General features: G+C 53.9%; 1 protein-coding gene across 2 annotated transcripts in view; it reads right to left on the bottom strand.

Annotated features, from left to right (window-relative positions):
• Positions 1–18,194, bottom strand: part of Nectin1 (nectin cell adhesion molecule 1) — a 101,543-nt gene that overhangs the window by 35,358 nt on the left and 47,991 nt on the right. The window contains exons 5-6 of one of the 2 annotated variants that reach the window (XM_015489732.2): positions 17,111–17,262; positions 3,524–7,707 (exon numbers count right to left, since the gene is read on the bottom strand). In XM_015489732.2, coding sequence (XP_015345218.1) covers positions 7,163–7,707; positions 17,111–17,262 — 697 coding nt within the window. In that variant the 3' untranslated portion in view covers positions 3,524–7,162. Of the gene's footprint in view, positions 1–3,523; positions 7,708–17,110; positions 17,263–18,194 lie in introns of those variants that run through there. The other variant, XM_048795819.1, reaches the window with a different exon arrangement.

The raw sequence follows: 18,194 nt of genomic DNA, 5'->3' as shown, positions 1-18,194 counted from the left end.
CCAAGATGGTGGTACCATGAAGCAAGACCCTCCCTTTAGGGAGGCCTATGCCACCTACTGCCTGGGTTTTAACTCAAAATGCTGCTTTCCCTTTTGGAAGATGCTCCCTAACCCAGTGCCCAGGAATTGTCAAAACTAGAAAACCCGCTTGACGAGGCTTACAGGAGTGGCTCCATCCTGGCCCCCTACTTGCCTGCAGATGGTGAGCTCATTGCAGTCATTGTCATCCAAGATCCCAAATCTTGGAGGTGAGATGAGGATGAAGATGATTGATGATGACTGATGATGACAACAGAAATAGCTTACTTGGCACCCAAGTCCTGTGTGCATTAATTCACTAAATCACCCAGCTACCCACCCGTTGTCCTAACCCAGGACCTGCCTCTTCCTCATGGAGGCCACACCTGGGATGGCCCCAACTCCATGCCAGGGAGGCTCTGAATCTGGCAGCTGTCCATTAGAATCTCCTGGGTAGCTTATTAAAAATATATCTGTCTAGGCCCTAGCCCCAGAGACTGCGCTGTTGGCCTAGGGTGAGGCCTGATGTTTTAAAAACCCAGTTGATTCGGGTATATATCCTGGGTGAAGTTCTCTGTGCTCAGTGGAGCCTGTGATGTACATTGATGGTCTCCAGCCCTGGTTCTCAAGCCAAGCACAACTGTTCAGATACCTTTCCTAGCATGGAGCTCAGGATGACCTTGGATACAGGGGAGCCAGAGGGCTGTGGAGCAGGTGTGTGTGCACACATGTGCACTTTCTGGGGAAGTGGTTGGCAGGGCGGGGAGGGAGGGAGGGATAGTTCTATGTCCTCGGCTGCTATCTGGGGGTTGGTAGTAGGGATGGGAGTGGAACAGCACCCTCCCCTGCAATAGAGGAGGGCTTGGCCTGGCTCTGCCAAGCCCGCAATCAAGCACATGTCAAGCCTACAAATCAGGGGAGAAAATAGTGTTTGGAGGCCACAGGAGCCAGCACCAAAGAGGAGCCTGTGGACTGCTCCCCAGAAGCATCTGACTGTGGACACAGGTACAGAAGTGTTTCCACAGGAGGGCCCCTCTCCAGACCTCAGAGGTCCTACCCTCCTCACACTGTCTCATTCCTTGACCTTTCCATTCTTCCAAATCATCTCAGCTATCACCTTTTCCAGGAAGTCTTCCCTGATGAGCCCAATCTGACCCTGAGGCCCACTCATCACTGAAGTGGCCCCTGTAAGCCCAGCTTAAACACCATAGGAGCTTTTGCTGATTTGTGGATGAACAGACACTTGTAGCAGATCTACAGAGAACTTATCATATCTCTGCCCTGCCTGACAGGAGTTAGTTGGTTCCTCTCGCTTCTCACTGCTCTCAGGAGATGGCCTTGCCCTTGAGCATGCTCACTGTGGGCTTTTTTGTAGTGTGGCTGGGCCAAAGCCTTTGTGTCTACTCTAGACTTCTGTTCTCCAGGTACAGAATGATCATGTTGGACTAGGATGGTCACTTTCAGAACAACAAATACTAAATTCTCAAGTCTGCCTGGGATCATCTTAACCCACCTCATTCTGGAGAGCCCCTACATGACCTTCAAGGCCCAGGTGATCCTCCTAAGCTACATCAGTGCCCCCCATCCTGGCTGCCACAGCGCTTCACCCACGGCTCTGCTACAGTCTTCGGCCAGCATGGCCCTGGCTATTCTGGAATCTGGGATCGCTAGGTCTCTGAATTCTTTGAATAGGGATTATCATATTATAGCAGTGCCTGGCTCAGGGTGACCAAAAATGTGACCTTAATGAATGAATGCGTGAGTGACTACATGAGTTCAACTCCTCGAGTTCAGTCCTTAACCTCTGTAGCCAGGAGGAGGTAGATGAAGGGGAATGAAGAAAGATGCCTCCAGGGGCTCCAGAGGAATCCTGTCTGCCACACACCCAAGAACTGGAACCACCAGCTGGGATAGGGCAATGGTGAGCACATCCCAGGACACTTCAGCCACTCAATCAGGGACTGCCTTCAAGCCATCCACCTTTGGGCCCTTTGCTCTGATGGGTGCCCAGGGGCAAGTGTTGGAGTCTGGGCAGAGGAGGAGCCGTGGCCTAACTAGCAGAAATTCTTCCTGAGCCTGACTCGATTAGAAAGCTTAAAGTGTGGCCTTGAACGCTTGATATCCTCAAGGCCAGGAGCTGGGCATCCTGGTACCAGAGCCTGGAGGAAGGGGCTAGTTCAGGTTTCTCCAGCACAGAGCTCCACCCCAAAAGGCAGGGTCTGGACTAATTGGCTTGCCCTCTTTCTGCTGCCAATGGAGAAAGTCTTGGCTAATTTGCCGGAACGCTCTAGTTAAATGCCAATTAGGATGTTCTGTCCACTGCTTTCTTCCAATATATTAATAATGTAATTAAGCATTTATTGCCTGCGCAAATTAAAAATTAACTTAAACGGACAGCCTGGAAAAGTGAGGAAGTGACCGCTTAAACAACCAATTTGCATCTCATTGGAATATCAACATCTAAACACAGCCCTGTCCAGGGGTGCCGGTTTGGTCTTCCAGTGAGGGGGGCCCCTGCCAGCTGCCAACAGCTGCTGGCGTCTCTTTCTTCACGCCTGACTCTGCCTGTCCATCGGGCCCCAATTCTAGGTGTGGGGGATGTGATCTCACCCGTAAATGGGCAGGAGGCTTTCTGCTAAGCAGCCACCTTGGTTTCTATCATCCCAACCCCCTCTCCCAGGGGACTGTGGTATGGATTTCAGTGAAAAGAGATGCTCCCGGGGGCTGGCTGGAGGGGGCAATCCCTGAAGCCCCTGCTCCTCCCACCCCCAGGATCAATTTGTCCTGCATTCCAGCCTGGGAGATGGGGCACAGATGGTGCTGGTGTGGGGATGGGGAGGAAGCCAAGGAACAAGGAGACCTTTTCCCCAACCTACCTCTGGAGGGAAATGGGGGAGGGGGTGGGGGCTGGTCTCTGAGAACTGACAGGAGATGGGGTTGGGCAGTGTCCTCAGAAAAGATGAAAGGGTAGAACTCCTCTTTATTCTCTGTCCCCAGGGGTCTGTCTAACATGGCAGGTGTGACACTGCTGGTTTTCTTCTCCAAAAAGCCACAGGGGAGGACTTGGCAGGAAGGAGCAGGACAGCAGGGAAGAGGCTACCAGGAGAACTGGGAGGGACAAGGTGGGTACATGCAGCCCAGGAGCTCTGGGTAGGAGGCTCCAGCCAGCATGGCCCTGCCTCTATGCTCTGTCCCTTAGCCTTCTCGGGCTTCCCTTTCTTGAAGGACCCCCTCCTGAGCTTGCAGAAGACAACCCTCCCTATGCCATGCTGCCAATCACTGCCCGTGGCCCTCCCACTTGAGTGGGAGATGGCTCCATGACAGCCTTTGGGCATTCTTCCTGGGGGACTCTTGCAAGGGCAGGTGAGATGCCTCTGGGGGTCTGTGTCCCTGTCACGGTACCAAGGGGGAAGAGGTGAGGGCCCCCCCCCACCAAGCTCTCCTGCAAAGCTGCCCTCTCTAGCTTTGCGGCTCACCCACCCCTGCAGTTACTAGAAGCCAATGGTTTTGTTTTAAACACTTTATTTATAAAAAAGTACATTTTTTCCTCAGTACATTTTTCAACCCATCATTTTTTTTATACAAGTAAAAGGGGGTGAGGCAAATACCCCTTGGGTCAGAACCAGGAGAATCTGCTGGGCCGTCCCCAGGACCAAAGATGAAAACGGTGACGAAGAAACTGAAGCAAAGGAAGCAAATCACACTCAGAGGTGAGGGTGGCAGCTTCTCCTGGATTTTGTTTCCATTTGTACAAAAAAAAGAAAACCATTTTTTTTTTTTTTTTGCGGCCAACAAGCCCATTCCTCACAGCAGGGGTCAGAAGAGCAGCAGCAGCAGAGGCCAGAGCCTCACCTCCTGGGCCTCCCTGGCCCGGGGTGGCTCGGCCTACCTACCCCTCACTAGGAGAGGGTTTCTGTTGGCAGTCAGGCTTTGGGGGTCTCTATCTGGACCTCCAGAGGCCTGGGAGCACCCCCCTCCTCCCAGGAGAGGGAACACCAGTGTCTGCTGGGCTTGGGCAGGCTGCCTGCATCCACCTGACACGAGTCCCTATTCTGTCTTGAGGACAGCAGAAAGTTATTGCACCAGTGACTGGGGCACATGCCCAGGACCAGAGCCCCCGTGGGCCTCTCTTATGACCTGAGCACTGAGAGGAATCATTGTTTCTCCTTAAGGGCTTCTAGCAGCTTCTGCCCATTCCTGGGTTGCATCTGTGCTGAGTGCTCATCTGGCCACGTGTGTGCATGCACACACACCTGTGCTTGGGTCTGTGGGAGGTGTGTGTGTCCTCCACATGCATGCATGCTGGGCCTGAGGTGGCGGCACTTACAGGCTTGGGTGCACCTATTCTGTGCTGCTGCTTTTCAGATCCTTCTGGTAAAAGGGGACTCAGATGGTTGTTGCACATTAGAACAATACCAAAATCTGTAAGAAAATAGGGGCATAGGGGCAGCGGGGTGGGGGTAAGGACAGGGAGGGCAACAAGAGGCAGGATGACAACCAGGGAGGCCTTGGCACAATTAATACCAAGTTTATTTTATTTCTGGCAAAGCAGAAGCTCAGATCATGCTGGGGGCATGAAGGAGAAGCAAAATGTCCTCATCTCTCTGCTGGGCCGGACCTCCCTTTGCCAGATGGCTATGTCTGCAGCTCAGCGGTAGTGCCCACTGTCCCACAAACATGGAGCTCAGAAATCTCCATCTCCCTAGTCTGAGTGCTGACCCCTGCTTCATGCCAATGCTCAGCCCAGGTTGGCATGCTGAGGCTGGACTCCTGGACCGTGCTGCATGGATCCCATAATTTGTGCTTTGCTTGGGGGGAAGATGTGGAGGTGTGTCAAGTGGGACTCAGTGCTTTGTCTGGGCCCGGGGCCTCCTCAGTCCATCACAGAATGAGGAACAGGGTGGCAGTGTAGGGCAAGGGAGATGTAGGAGGACAAGTCCCTTCAGTCTCATGATTCCATGGGGACAGGGAATGCCTCTGTTAGGCTGGGCCCTGGGATGGCCTCCTCCCTGGAGAGAAGGGGCCAGCAGAGCGGCCAGAGTGGCATGAGGAGGGATGGGGCAGTGATGTAACATGGGAAAATCCCCTGCCCGGGGGGACACTAATACTGCTGGGAGAAGTGGCCCAGCTCCTCCTCTCCCTCTGCCCTGTGTCTAAAAAGACCCCAGAATTTTCTCCCCTAACTCCACTCCATGCAGTGCCCCCAATGCTAAGAAGGGAGAGCCGCCCCAGGGCTGGCATGGCTTCAGACTTCTGCTACGTGGCTACTGGGCGGCCTGGCTGGGGCTGGGGCAGTGAGGGCTGGTGAGGGTGGCCCAGCTGGTGGGCCCAGGGTTGCCAGGGCAGAGATAGAGCTTTGCCTGGGGGTTTGATAGCAGCACCAGGGGGAGTGGGGAAGGGACTGGGGGCTCCCTTAGGAAGCCTATGGCAGGGTGGGTCAGTGCCCGTGGGGCACAGAGTGGTCTGCCTCCCCCCCAAATAATATTTGTCATCCCACAGAGCATGATACCCTGGGCTGAGGAGCTGGGATCCTGAGGGGTAGGCCGGGGGCCCTTGGAGCCCAGCTCTCCTGTTCCAGGGCCTTTCCCATGGGCATGTCCATCTAGAGTGCCGGGGAGTTGGGGGGGGCAGATGGAGGAACTGAGGCACTTTGATCTGGGAGACAGAGAGGGCTGGAAGGGGCCTTCTTTCACTGTACACATGGGACAGTGGTCCTGGATGGTCCAGAGGAAACTAGAGTCCCATTCCAGGAGGGAATTGACAAAGACAGGCCTCTCCCTGGTCTTCCCCTCAGCCCAGAATGGGCAAAGGGAAGCTGAGCAGAGAACAGAGTGGGTGAGCAATAGGTCTCCTGGCTGCCCACCCACTTTGCACTTTCTTCGAGGCCTGTGACATTGACATTGGCCTTCGTGTGTGAGGGGTTAGCTGTCCTCCTATCAGACCATGTTTGCAGATCTTCTATGGCATGGCTTCTTTCTCTTCTCCCCATAAACACTTCTTGGCCTCTAACTCTGGAGGGAATTCCCTTCTGGGAATTCAGCCCTGACTCTCCAAGAGAGTCAAGTGTTGCTAGCACTTGACAGATAAGGGAGAAATCTGAGAAAGCTGCATGCTGTAAGGAAAGGTAGGGGTCAGCCTGAAACCCTAGAGTGGTAGCATCAGGGAGGCCTCCTCCTAGCTGCCCTGGAAGCTTCTACAGGCTGCTGCTACCCTGATCTGGGAAGAGAGAAGAGGTGTGGGGGACAGCCTTGGGCAGTGTCCAGCCTGGGAAGGGCATGTGAGCCCTGGGGGAGAGCAGGGGTAGACCGGTGGTGTGTGTGCATGTAGTATGTGCATGTGTTGGCAGAGGCATATAGGAAGTGTGGGCAGAGTCCACCTGGGGTCCCCCAATATGTGGGGAGCAGATCAGGGGTAAAGGGAGGGATGCACCTGAGCAGGGTCAACTCCACTCTGTAGGCCAACGAGGAAAAAAATGTAAAAACCACCCTACCAGGAAAACACACTGCCCCAAGACCCAGGTAGGGACCTCGACTTGATTCACTTAACAAACAAGACTCCCCTGGGTGCTTTGGAGAAGCCACCCCAACCCCGCTACCTCTGGGGTACACCTGCTGTCTAGACCAGGGCTCCAAACTCCAGCTTCCTTAGCCTAGGGCTGGGGGGTATTGGCTTCCCTCTCCACGGGAGGAGGAGCAGCACTGGGGAGTAGGGTGTGGGGGGCTCTACCTCTTGGAGCCCCTTGAGCCCTCCACTCCCAATGAAGAGAATACAAATAGATTCCAGTGTTGGGGGGCGGGGGAGGGCTGGCTCCCCAAACCCTGAAGGGATGCCCAGGTACACAAGACAAGAACAGGGCTCCCTACACATAGGGCCGTGGGTGGGGTTGTTAAAGGAAAGATACAGCAACACCAAGCCACAGTCGAACACAACACCATGGGGAAGGGCCGGGAGAGGGAGGAAATTAAAACAAAGCCAGGTCGGCTCTGCCCTGGGCTCCCCTGGCTCCCCAGGAGTTTGGGGCTGGCTTTGGGCAGCTGGGCGAGTCTCTGCCGGGCTCCTGGAGGAGTGGGTGTCGAGGGTGGGCAGGGGGCGTGCGGGTAGGGGCTGGGGAGAAGTGGGCACAGACAGAGGCTCCGGAAGGGGACTACACATACCACTCCTTCTTGGAAATGAAAGACCCGTCATTCTGAGAAACCATGTTCTCAGCCAAGTCCAGCTGCTCGGGGTCGTACTGGTAGCCCAGAGTCCGGTCCCCGTAGCCGTCCTGACGGGCCTCGGCCTCATCCACCGTGAAGTAGGGCCGCTTGGCCTCCTCGTCGTATTTGGGGTGCGGGCCGCCCATCTTACGCTCACCCCCTCCACCGCCCTCCTCCTCCTCTTCCTCCTCGTAGCTGCTCCCGCCCAGCGGGCCCGCCTTCTTCTCATCGTCCGAGTCATCGGGGTACTGCAGGTTCTGCGCCATGGGCGGGTGGTGCTGGGGGATGCCCGCCTTACTGTAGCCGTTGCCGTACACGTGCTTCTTGGTGCTGTAGTCACCCTTGAAGGTGTGCCGGCGCCGGCGCAGGGCCACCACGATCCCGCCGACCACAATCAGCACCAGCAGGACGCTCCCCGCCACGCCCCCAATGATGGCCGTGGGCACCGGCCCGGCGCGCCGCCCATGCTCGGGAGGAGATGTGTAGGGGAATTCTGGGTGAGGAAAAGAGACGGAGGGGACAGCGTCAGCTTCGGCTCCTCGGGAGTCAGCAGGGTGGGTAGGGAGGCAGGGGAGGGAAAGGCCGGGAAGTGGGCCCAAGGCCCCGGATAGGATGTTCACACCCGAGGTTTGAGTAGCTCCAGCTCCAGAGGCCCCTTGGTCTCCACCCCTCCTGGTGCCCAACGGTACCACAGCTGGAGTGAAAGAGGCGAGAGCGGAAAGAGGCAGAGAGTACCAGAGCAGGATCGCAGCACCAGGGCCTTCCATCCTGACCATCTTGGGGGGTGGTGGCAGCCCAGCTCCACTCCCATTTGCGGTGCAGAGGCACATGGGCAGCACCACCCTTGGCAGGTGTCCACTAGATGCCATTCACTGTCTCTAGAGGCAGGTATGCCATTCATTTCTACTCAGATACATGAGGGGATGAGGCTCAAGGAAGTTAAAGAACTTGCCCGAGGCCACCCAGTGAACAATACAATCTTGTTTCTCTTGCATGTAAAGCCTGTGCAGTCACCAATGCCCCTCTGCCTGACACCAGGTGGTCACTGTGCTCCAACACCATCACCTTGGCTACTAGACCCAGAGCCCAGAGCCCAGAGCCCAGAGCAGACTAAGTGTTCTGTGCTTATTTCATCTGCCCCCAGGGCACAGGGAAAATGAGTTCCTAAGTTTTGGCCTGGTAGGTGCTCAGTGAGTGCCAATCAGCTGCCAAGGTGCCAGAAACCAGGGCTGCGGCTCTTGGCTGTGATCTGGGCCTGTAGGGCAAGGTGGGGGCTTGGTGGTGCTGCCAGCATAGGCTAGAGGCATGAGATACCCAGCATGGCAGGGCGTAGGCGCAGAGCGGAAGCAGGGAGTGGACACACGTGTATGCACCAGAGAGACTAGGGCACGTGAGTAAGAATGTGCGTGGAGCCACACGCCTATGCCAGGGTGGAGTGTGTGTACAGCTGTGTGCACACTGAGGACAGAGCAGAAATGAGAGGTAGGAAAGGTGGAAAGAGGAAAATGAAGAAGAGTTGTCAGGAGAGAAGGTCCAGGGGGTGATTTCTGTGCCAGTGGGGACAGCACACAGTATTGTTCTACCCTATCTTTTTGGTGCCTGGGAGGGTGTGGAAGCCAGGCTAGAGGCCAGAGGTCCCCGGGTGAGGCTCAGGGAGGCGGTTCCCAGCACCACCACAGGGTGGCACCGGAGACCGTGGCTGGGTTTGGTCAGTAGGAGCCAGAGTGCAGCCCAGGGCTACCCCTGGGGGCTGACCTGTGCTGCTCTCCCTCCTCTCTTTGGGCCAAGGTAGAGTGTCTATCTGGGCCTCTGTGGTGGCCCCTGGAAGTCTGTTACTGCCAGCTCACTCCCTGATTCAGCATCACTCACTCCACTGGAATCGGCTCCTCCCATGAGCCCACTCCCTCCTCCTGGGTGGAGCTGGCCCCTGAGAGCCTGTGGGGTGCTGTAGGCAGCAGGCAGCAGGGAGGAGTGGGGCGGAGATTCTGGGAAGGAGCAGAGGCCTTCCTGCAGTTTAGGCTGGAAGGGCTAAGAAAACACAGGGGCCCAAAGGAGGGGAGGCCATTTGCCTGAGGTCACGTGTTGGAACTAGGGCCACCCAGATGCTCCTATGCCTGGAACTGGAGGAGAGAAGCCCCGAGGACTTAACTTCCATTTGTCGCTACTGTGTCCTCAGTACAGGTCACTGAGGAGCTGCCCCATAAATATTTACTGAATATCTGTCCTGACTGCTTCTATCCAGAACAGTCTCCTGGAACCTCTTGCTTCTCCTGGCTCACCAGGTCCCATCTGTTACTGACCTTAGAATGGCTCCATACCTACTCCACATGGCTGCTGCCATCTTATGTGTCCTGGGGGCAATGGAGTGTGTGTGTGGGGAACCTCGCTTCATCTGTACTTTCAACCTGCCTGTGACCCCTTTGCTTCTCACTAGGTCTAAATAATCTCTCCTTTCCACACCTGCCTTTAGCTCTCTACTCACCATCCAATCAGCAAACACGCCTGAGCATCTGTAGTAGGGTACAAGCAACTACAGCCTTGCCAGAGAATCAAATGACATGCTTAGAGTTGAGCAGCGAGCAGAAGTCAAGGGGTTGGACAGTGACGTGCTCAGGAGTGTTGGGGAACATAGGACGATGTGGCATAGAGTTAGAAAAGGGGCTCTGGAGGAGGCCAGACTCTGCCTAACCTTGAAGGAAGCCATGCATTTGTAGAGGACAAGAGGACAGGCAGGGCACCCTGATGGAGGGATCTGCTTCCTGTTTTGGAAACCTGTCCCTTGCCTGCTGAGACAGGATCCTTGGTCCTTGGTTTTCCTCTCTGGGTGTCCTTTCCACTGTGCCATCTCACTGCAAGCTCTGCCCTTGGACCTTCAGCCCTGACCCTGTTTCTTTTCTAGTGACACACCTGGTCTCAGTTTGACAGGTGAGCTTTATCCTCCTGGCTCTTCAAACCATTTTGGGTACACAGTTCTCACCTATGCCAGGATGTTGTCCCCAAAGGCCCCTTAGACAGCATTCCCCAAACTGGTCCACGGAACCTCAAACCACTGGCTCGGGGTCAGCAAAAACACTGGGGTCACACATTTTGGAAACTTTTGCTTAGGCAAAGTACCAGGGCCCGTCACCTTCTCACCCACATTGAATTGTAAGAGGGACATGTGGGGTGGAGTGTTTCTCAGTTTCTTGGAGTATGAACCTCCAGTCCCCTGTCTCCAGGACTGTCTCAGAGGACTCCTATGTAGGGGCACACCTTTGAAAAACTGCCCACGATTACATCCTTCTTTGAAATTCTCATCACCAACTCAAAACCCATCTGTTCCAAGGCAGTTCTACATCTTCCCTCCAAATCCTTTCCATTCAACACATCTCCCTTGTGTCCTCTACTGCCACCAATATTTGTCTGCTCTTACATCTCAGAATTGTGATCATTGATTTTTCTCCACCTCCTAGGTCAAAATCTGTCATAAATTCTGTTGACTCCTCCTGTTCATTTTCTCACCACACCATGCAGGTGTTTACTGTTGCAGTAGACTCCTGGGTCTCCTACCTGCCCTGGGTCTCTTTCCCCCTTGCTGGGCAGAGGTTAATTTTCACTGTATAGATGACTGACTGCTTCCTTTTTTGAAGACCAGCAGTAACTCCCACACGCCCTGGTGGGCCTTGCAGTCTGGCCTTCAAGGCTTCCACCATGCCGCCTCATCTTGACTTTGACCAGCGTGCCTTCCTTGCAGTCTGCTATGGTTTGAAAAAGTGACCCCCAGAGGCCCATGTGTTGGAGACTTGGTTTCTGGCTCAATGTGCCATTGGGTGGTAGTAGAACATTTAGAGGTGGAGCCCAGTGGGAGGAAGTTAGGTCATTTAGGTGTGCCCTTGAAGGGGATATTGGGACCTGGCCCCTTTCTGTCTCTTTTTGCTTCCTGGCTGCCAGGAGGCAAGCAGCTTCCTCTATCATGCACTCCCACCATGATGTGCTGTCTTGCACAGGCCCCAAAAGCAACAGGCCAACTGACCACAGATTGAAACCTCTGAAATTGTTAGCCAAAATAAACTGTTTTCTTTTTATATTACCTCAGGTATTTTGTTACAGTAATAGAAAACTGTTCTTGCTATCCAAGTGGGTTCCTTATTGTAAGTCTTTGATTATGCTGCGCACCCTGCCAAGGATGCTGTTCCCTGTTCTCCTTTCCATCTACTGCAGTCTCTTATTCTATTCTTCATGCAGCCTTCTCATAGTTTTCTCTGTAGAATTCTTATGTACTAATGATCTGCACCTCTTATTCTGGTTTAGACCATTGCTAATTCCATTCCATTAATCACAAATTAATATAGGATTGCAAGTAAATGCAAATTAGGATTAACTACTATTGGCTGTGGTCCTTCTGCCAGTTTTCAAAGGACTAAAGCTCTTGTCTTTCGCAGGAACTCAACAGGAAGCAGTGGCCTCATAATCTGGGATTGATTCATTTCAGTGGGTTGCAGCTGTGTAGAACTCTAGTTACCTTTGTGCTCTCTTTGACAGCAGAGAACCAATGAAAAACAAACTCCCCTACATTTTACTCAACTAGATTGGATTTTTTGACCCCACTAATCAGTGTAGAAGGGTTTACCATATTATCTGTTTCATGAGAGTGGTTGGTGTTCCAAAGGAATTTGTAAATTATAATCTGAATGAATTTAGAACCTGATCACCTCTCACTACCCCTGTCATGACCACCCTGCACCAAGACACCATCATCTCTCACTTGGAATATTTATTGCAACAGCCACCTCACTGCTCTCCAGATTCGACCCTGTCCCTCTATAGACTATTTTCAACACAGCAGCCAGAGAGATCCTGTTAAAGTGTAAATTACATCACACCACTTCTCCACCAAGAGCCCTCCAATGGCTTTCCCTGTTTCACTGACATAAAAGCCCAGATTTGCAGAGCCTAGAATGCTCTCCGTGACCTGCTCTCTGCTGCCATCTCATCTTGCTTTCTTGTAGGCTGTTCCATTCCAGGCACCGACAGTGCTCAGGGCCTTTGCACTGGCTACTGCACACCCCGGAGGACTCTGGAGGGCTCTTCCCCAGGGATCCTGTGGTTCACTCCATCATTAAATGTCACCTTCTCATTGAGACTTCCTCGACTACCCTATTTAAAATTGCAGTGAATGAGGCCCCCATCCCCCAGCACTTGTGATCCACCTTACTCTGTTCTTCTTTTTTTCCATTTCACCTTCAAAATTACTATATAAGCTTTACAAGGACAGGGACTTAGTCTGTTTGCTCATTGATGTATCCCAAGTGCCTAGCTTGCCTGGCATGTGGATAGAGTTCAAGAAATATTTGTTGAATGAAAAAATGAATTTTCTCACGGCAAGGCTATCTTAGAGGAGAGCTAGCTTTAAGTGAGCAAGTTTTCCGAAGATACTCAAACCAGGCATGGGGTGCACTGGGGACCTCATTTCACTAGAGTCAGGGACAGGAGGAGTGGACCAAGGGTTTGGGGTCAGATTATATCAAGTTTCTTTGCCTTCCAGGCTCTCTGCTTAACTTTCTCTCTTTTTGTTCCTTCCTAAATGCTAAGGAAGTTTACTCTTGCCTGGGTATCTTTTGGGACCAAAGAGAACCCTGGTTATTTTTGCTGCTGTAGGGTCAGGCCCAGGGAGAGGTAAAAGAATGGCTAAGATAAGATGACCTTCCAGAATTGCAGACTTCAGAGTGAAGCTGCCAAGCAGAGGAGGCAGAAGAAAGGAGTAGATACGGAGACCTAATTCGTGTGCAGGCAGAAGGGGCTGTTTGGTGTGGATGGAGCATCCTTCCCCTCCCCCTCTGTCCCTCCAGCTGTCACATTCAGCCAGTAGTTCCTGTCTCTGTGCCAGAGCAGAGCTGCAAGGGCCGCAGCTGGGAGGAGAGAGAAGAGCCGGGCAGTGGGGTCATTTGCGCTTGCTGGCGGGGGCCCAGCCGGCCTCCCTCACATCCTTTTACAAAGCGGGCAGATTGGCCCTGTTCCTGAAGGGTGCAGTCTCCCGTCTGGGATCCCAGGCTGGCTGGAACCACAGGGTAATGGGGCTGTCCATTTCTTTGGGGCCCTGGTTCCTTGTGAGGTGGGTGGGCTGGTGTGTGGGGACCCTGGATGAATCTGAGGTGGAATGGGGTTAGGGCTTAAAGTCTGTATCTGAATGTTTGGGCTCATTTCATTTCCAAAGCCAATGCCTGATGCTTCCTCAGGCAGGAAATGCTCAGGCATCAGATTAGGCCCAGAAGCTGTAAGAACTACACCTCCCAGCATGCAGTGCAGCTGGCCGCAGGGAGAGGAGGAAGGCCTGGGGTCGGTCACCCTCTGGGAAGCCCTGCTGTCCTCCTGCAGCTGCAGCAGCTGTGCATTGTGTCAGACCATCAGGCAGGGCTTCAGCAAGCTGGAGGAGGACCGGATCCTCCCAGAGGTACAGACACAGCTGCGTTCTCAGCCTCCCAGACACACCGCCATTTGCCGGCTTAGAGAGAGGCACGTTTACCGGCAGCACAGCCATGAGCTCCCATTTGCACACTCAGCATGCAGACAGTGGCTCGCCTGCCTACACTGGCTCACTGTTACACACTCACAGAAGCACACACCCATACTCATGCCTGGACATGCACACCTGCAGGCTTACCCCGCTCCCCTCCAGCTGGACAGTTCTTGGAGGCTCGCCACCCTTGGTCTGAAGAACCCCTGGCCTGATGGGGAGACCTGTTACTGAGCCCTCAAAGGATGAGTCCTGACTTCACTGGAAATGAGAGGGACAGATATCCTATACCCTAGTGACCTACCTGCCCTGCTCTTGGGAAGTGACAAGAGGCTGGGTCCCTGTCAGAGAGGCCTGGACGCTTTCTTTCTAACACCTGCAGGGATAGATGCTGCTCTATTGGTCTTTTTAGTCTGATCAAGGTCATACCTGGGACCCCTTTCCTGCTCTTAGCATTACTCCTTGAGGAAGAAGGGAGGAGCTCTCCCTCCCTTGTGTAGCTACTGGGCCAACCCCAGGAAATTTGCTCCTCAGCAAAAGGGTCTGTGAAATGGGCTTCTCTGGGGGTCCCAGGTGCCACGGAAACACACCAACAAATCCCACCGGGTTCCCCTCCTTGGTTCTCTTGTTCCCATAGCCGCAGCCTGGGCCTGTTGTTTGCATCCGGGACTTACTATGACAGCTCCCCCACGGGTGTCTGGTGCCACCCGCAGCCTCCTGCCTATGCAGTCTAGCCCACATGCCCACCTCACTGCTTCCCTGCTGAGCCCTTCAGAGGCCCCAGTGGCCTTGCTCCTAACCCAGCCTCGTGCTCTGGTCTTTGCTTCCCACCTGCTCCATGCCTGGCTCCCTGACCTCTGCCTCCGCCACTCCCTCTCCTGCAGCTCTGCCCCGCGTGCCTGCACATGTGTGTCTTGGTGAACCCTGCAGCTCGAGTCCCGGCCTTGCCCCAGCTGCTTTCATTGTCCTCTCCAGATGCGCCCAGGGCAAAGCTATTACCCAAACGGATGGCCAGAATAAAAAATTAAATTTCCACTTATCCCTCTCACTCATGCATTCCCTCCGGACCAGTGGGGCTTGGAGCACAGGGTATGGCTATGTCCCAATGGGACAAGCCCCTGGAGAATATGGCAGCTCCTGGCGGGTGTGAGATGAAGGGTGGTGAGGTTTGCTGCTACTTGGGAGCTGCCCAAGGGCACAAGAATCAACAGCCCCAAAGAGGCTCAGGCACCTGGCTGATGGAGGCAGCCCAAGAGACTCCCCCTGGGGAGGGCCAGCCCACAGTTGCGGCCTATCAGTGATTCACTAAGCGCCCTGCTTCCCTAGCTTCTGCCCAAGGCAGCCGTCAACAATAGAGTCGTGTTGTGTCCCTCTTCCAGCTGGAGCCCTGGTGTCCCTGGCCCATCTGCCCCAACCTACACTAGCATGATGTGGGTGCAGGCAAATAGCACATGCTGCCACCCAGGCGGGACCACAGCACCCCGGCAGGTTAGGACAGCAGCTGGCGTGTCACGGCGGGTTTCTCTTCTCCCTCCCTTCCTGAGTCCCTGAGGAACAGTCCTGCACTCGCGGTCATCCTGCTTCCTCCTGGGCGTTGGGGGAAGGGAGGCTGTGACTCCCCCCTCCACCCTGCCACTGGGGCTGGGCACACTACTTGGCCTAGCAGGGCCTCTGTCTGGTCCTCTCTTGCTGGGCAGTAAGGTCAGTGGGAGGACATTGCTCTTGGGTTTCTTGGCTTCCTCCTGATTTCCCAATCAGCAGTCTCCCCAGAGAGCCTGGCTGGTGGAAGGGGATGTGGCACTGTGGTCCACCAACAGGAGAAAGCATTGCCCTGCTGGGAGCACTGCATGGTCATAAGAAGCCTGAGAGAAACACAACCATCTCTGCATTATAAATAAGGAAACTAAGGCTCAGAGAGGTGAAGAATTTGCTCACGGCCACACAGCCAGAAAGAGCCAGCATGTGAACATACTTGGTCTCATATGATGCTTCCTCCCCAGGGGTTAGTTATGCTCCTTAGGAAGGTGGCACTGCCTTTCCTCATCTGCCCCCACAGCATTAGGGCCAGAGCCTGGGTCTCTGAGGCTCTGGGTTTGGCTCATACTTACTTCAGGAGGGAGAAGAGTGTGACTCTGGTCCTCTCTTCTACCTGCCAATCTATGGGTGCCCCCAAACCCTAGCCTGCTAGGGGGGCTACCTCAGCCTCTCCTAAGCTCAACCCTGACACTTCTATTCCTGTAAACAGTCCAGAACCAGAGGCAGGGAGTGGCTCCCAGTTGAGAGGTGACACAACAGCCTAAGGACAGTTAGATGCAACACCTGGATAGTTTTGGGCTCCTCTTTCTTGAATGTACTCACCCCTAAGGTCTCACACTCCTGAGACAGGCTCAGAGCCAGCGGATCCTCAGAGTTTGCCCAAATCCTGTACCTGGAACCCAGGAACCTCCGCCCAGTTTCCTGTATGCCTGAAGTCACTTTCTGCACATGTTACTTCCTGTCTTCCTTGGCAGCAGCATGATGCCACTTCCCATTCTAGGAGGTTCTTTCTGTCACTTTCTCACCCTGCAACTAGTTTAGGTTCAATGTTAAAGACACTCTCTCTTGTAAAGTTAGATGACCATTTACTCCTCTATTGCCTTGTTTGGATGCTTCCATTAATCATGAGGATAATGACAGAGGTCACAATAATAATCATAGAACACTGGCTATCTATCCACAGACTTATGCCAGGTGTAATTCCAACAGCTGACTTCCTTCCAGGCAGGTCACATTATCCCCATCGTACAGATGAGGCTTGTTCGGGGGCATGTCCCTTGTGCAGTCTATCTCCAGAACATCTATCCCTTGTTGTCCCTTTCCTGAGAGGGAAGGTAGCTGATCCACCTCATTGTGTTGACAGAGAAAGATCAGGGGAATCAGCAATTCAGCTGCAGGACACACACACCACTGTGGCTTTGGGCTATATCTAGTCTTCCTGCTTGAGGTAAGCCTCTCCAGGCGGCCCATACAGGTTTCCCCAACTGCAGGGACATAGCTAAAGGGGATGGGCTCCACCTACAGACCTGCCCCACCATGCCAGCCTCTCAAGGTGTGCTTTGCTGGCAGATCCAGGGACAGGACCCCTCCCCCACCCCATGCCTCCAAATAGCCCTGCTGCAAGCAACACTTTCTTCCTCCCTTTTAGAGCCTCTGCCCTCCCCTCTCTGATTGGGAGTCACCCTGATTGTCTCCCACACAGCCCTAAATAAAGCAAAGAGAAAAGCAAAGCATGACCAATGGCCAAAGCTCCGGGAGAACCAGAGAAGCAGGAAAAGGAGACACAAACTCCCTGTAACAGGTGGGGGACGCAAGTAGTAGAGGATCCCCAGGGCGGGGCGAGGCAGGGGAGGGTGCAACTTCCTACCTGTGATATTGACCTCCACCTGGCCTGAGCGGGTGCCAATGGAGTTGGTGGCCTCACAGATGTAGGTCCCTGCCAGGCTATAGTTGATGGGTCCTCTGAAGAAGAGTGTTCTATTCTGGGCTTCCACGCCCCTGGGGAGAGAGCCATTCAGCCTGTGGGAATTGGGAGATATGGCACAGGGTTACGGATCTTCAGCCCCAAGAAGCTGCCCTTGGGTCTGCCTCTTGGCTGCAAGCCTACCAGCCCTTTGCTGAGTGCTTGTGGTAGGGTCTGTATTAGGAGGAGGGAAAAAAAAAAACAAAAACCCACAACAATGATCTCTTGCATTTGGCAGTTTTATATCATTCACTGTTTCATATTTGATCACTGTAACACTAAAGATGGGTACCTGCCCCATGAAACATGAAATCTCAGGTTCAAGGTCAAGGGAACATCTAGAGAAGTGGCAGAATGGAATCTCTAGCCAGCTCTCTGGTCTCCTGGAGGGTGTTCTTTCTACTGCTCCTGGTTCCTTAGTCTCCTGGTGGCTGAGGAACAGCAGAGTTGCCTGGGTCCTGACCCCAGGTTCTCCTGAAGCAGAACCACTGGGATGAGGGTCTGGCCATCTGCATTTTAAGAAGCTCTTCAGAGAGTGAGATAGGAATTGTTTTGGGTCATTATCTTGTGCTGCTGCTGGGCATGTCACAGGACTTTTTCCTGTGTTTCCTGGGAGTTTGCTGAGGTTCGAAACCTTCCTTCTTCCTGATCCTGATGTTGGGGAACTATTAGTCAGTGGACCCAGAAGCTCCTCCATAAACAGAGCTGCACTGGTAAGCAGGCTCCGCCTACTCACACCTTCAGAAACACTTTTTGTTGTGGGAAGTGGAGGATAACAGGTAGGGCATGCCAGGGCCCTCTGCTTCCTGGAGAATGGGTAGAGACTCATTCTGAGCCTCTGTCTTCTGGACACCTATGTCAACCTTGTTGGTTTCCCCCACACCCCTGCCTTTCTGGGTGTTCCTTCCAGATCTCTCCGGGAGGCACTTTGGCCCAGGCTGTTAGAGATGGCTGGAGGGGAGACAGTCCCCTCCAAGGGCTAGGTCCA

The sequence above is a fragment of the Marmota marmota genome, unplaced genomic scaffold, assembly GCF_001458135.2.
Source record: "Marmota marmota marmota unplaced genomic scaffold, marMar, whole genome shotgun sequence".
NCBI lineage: Eukaryota > Metazoa > Chordata > Mammalia > Rodentia > Sciuridae > Marmota > Marmota marmota.
Note: the sequence above shows the minus strand (reverse complement) of the source record. Positions and strands in the feature narration are given on the sequence as shown.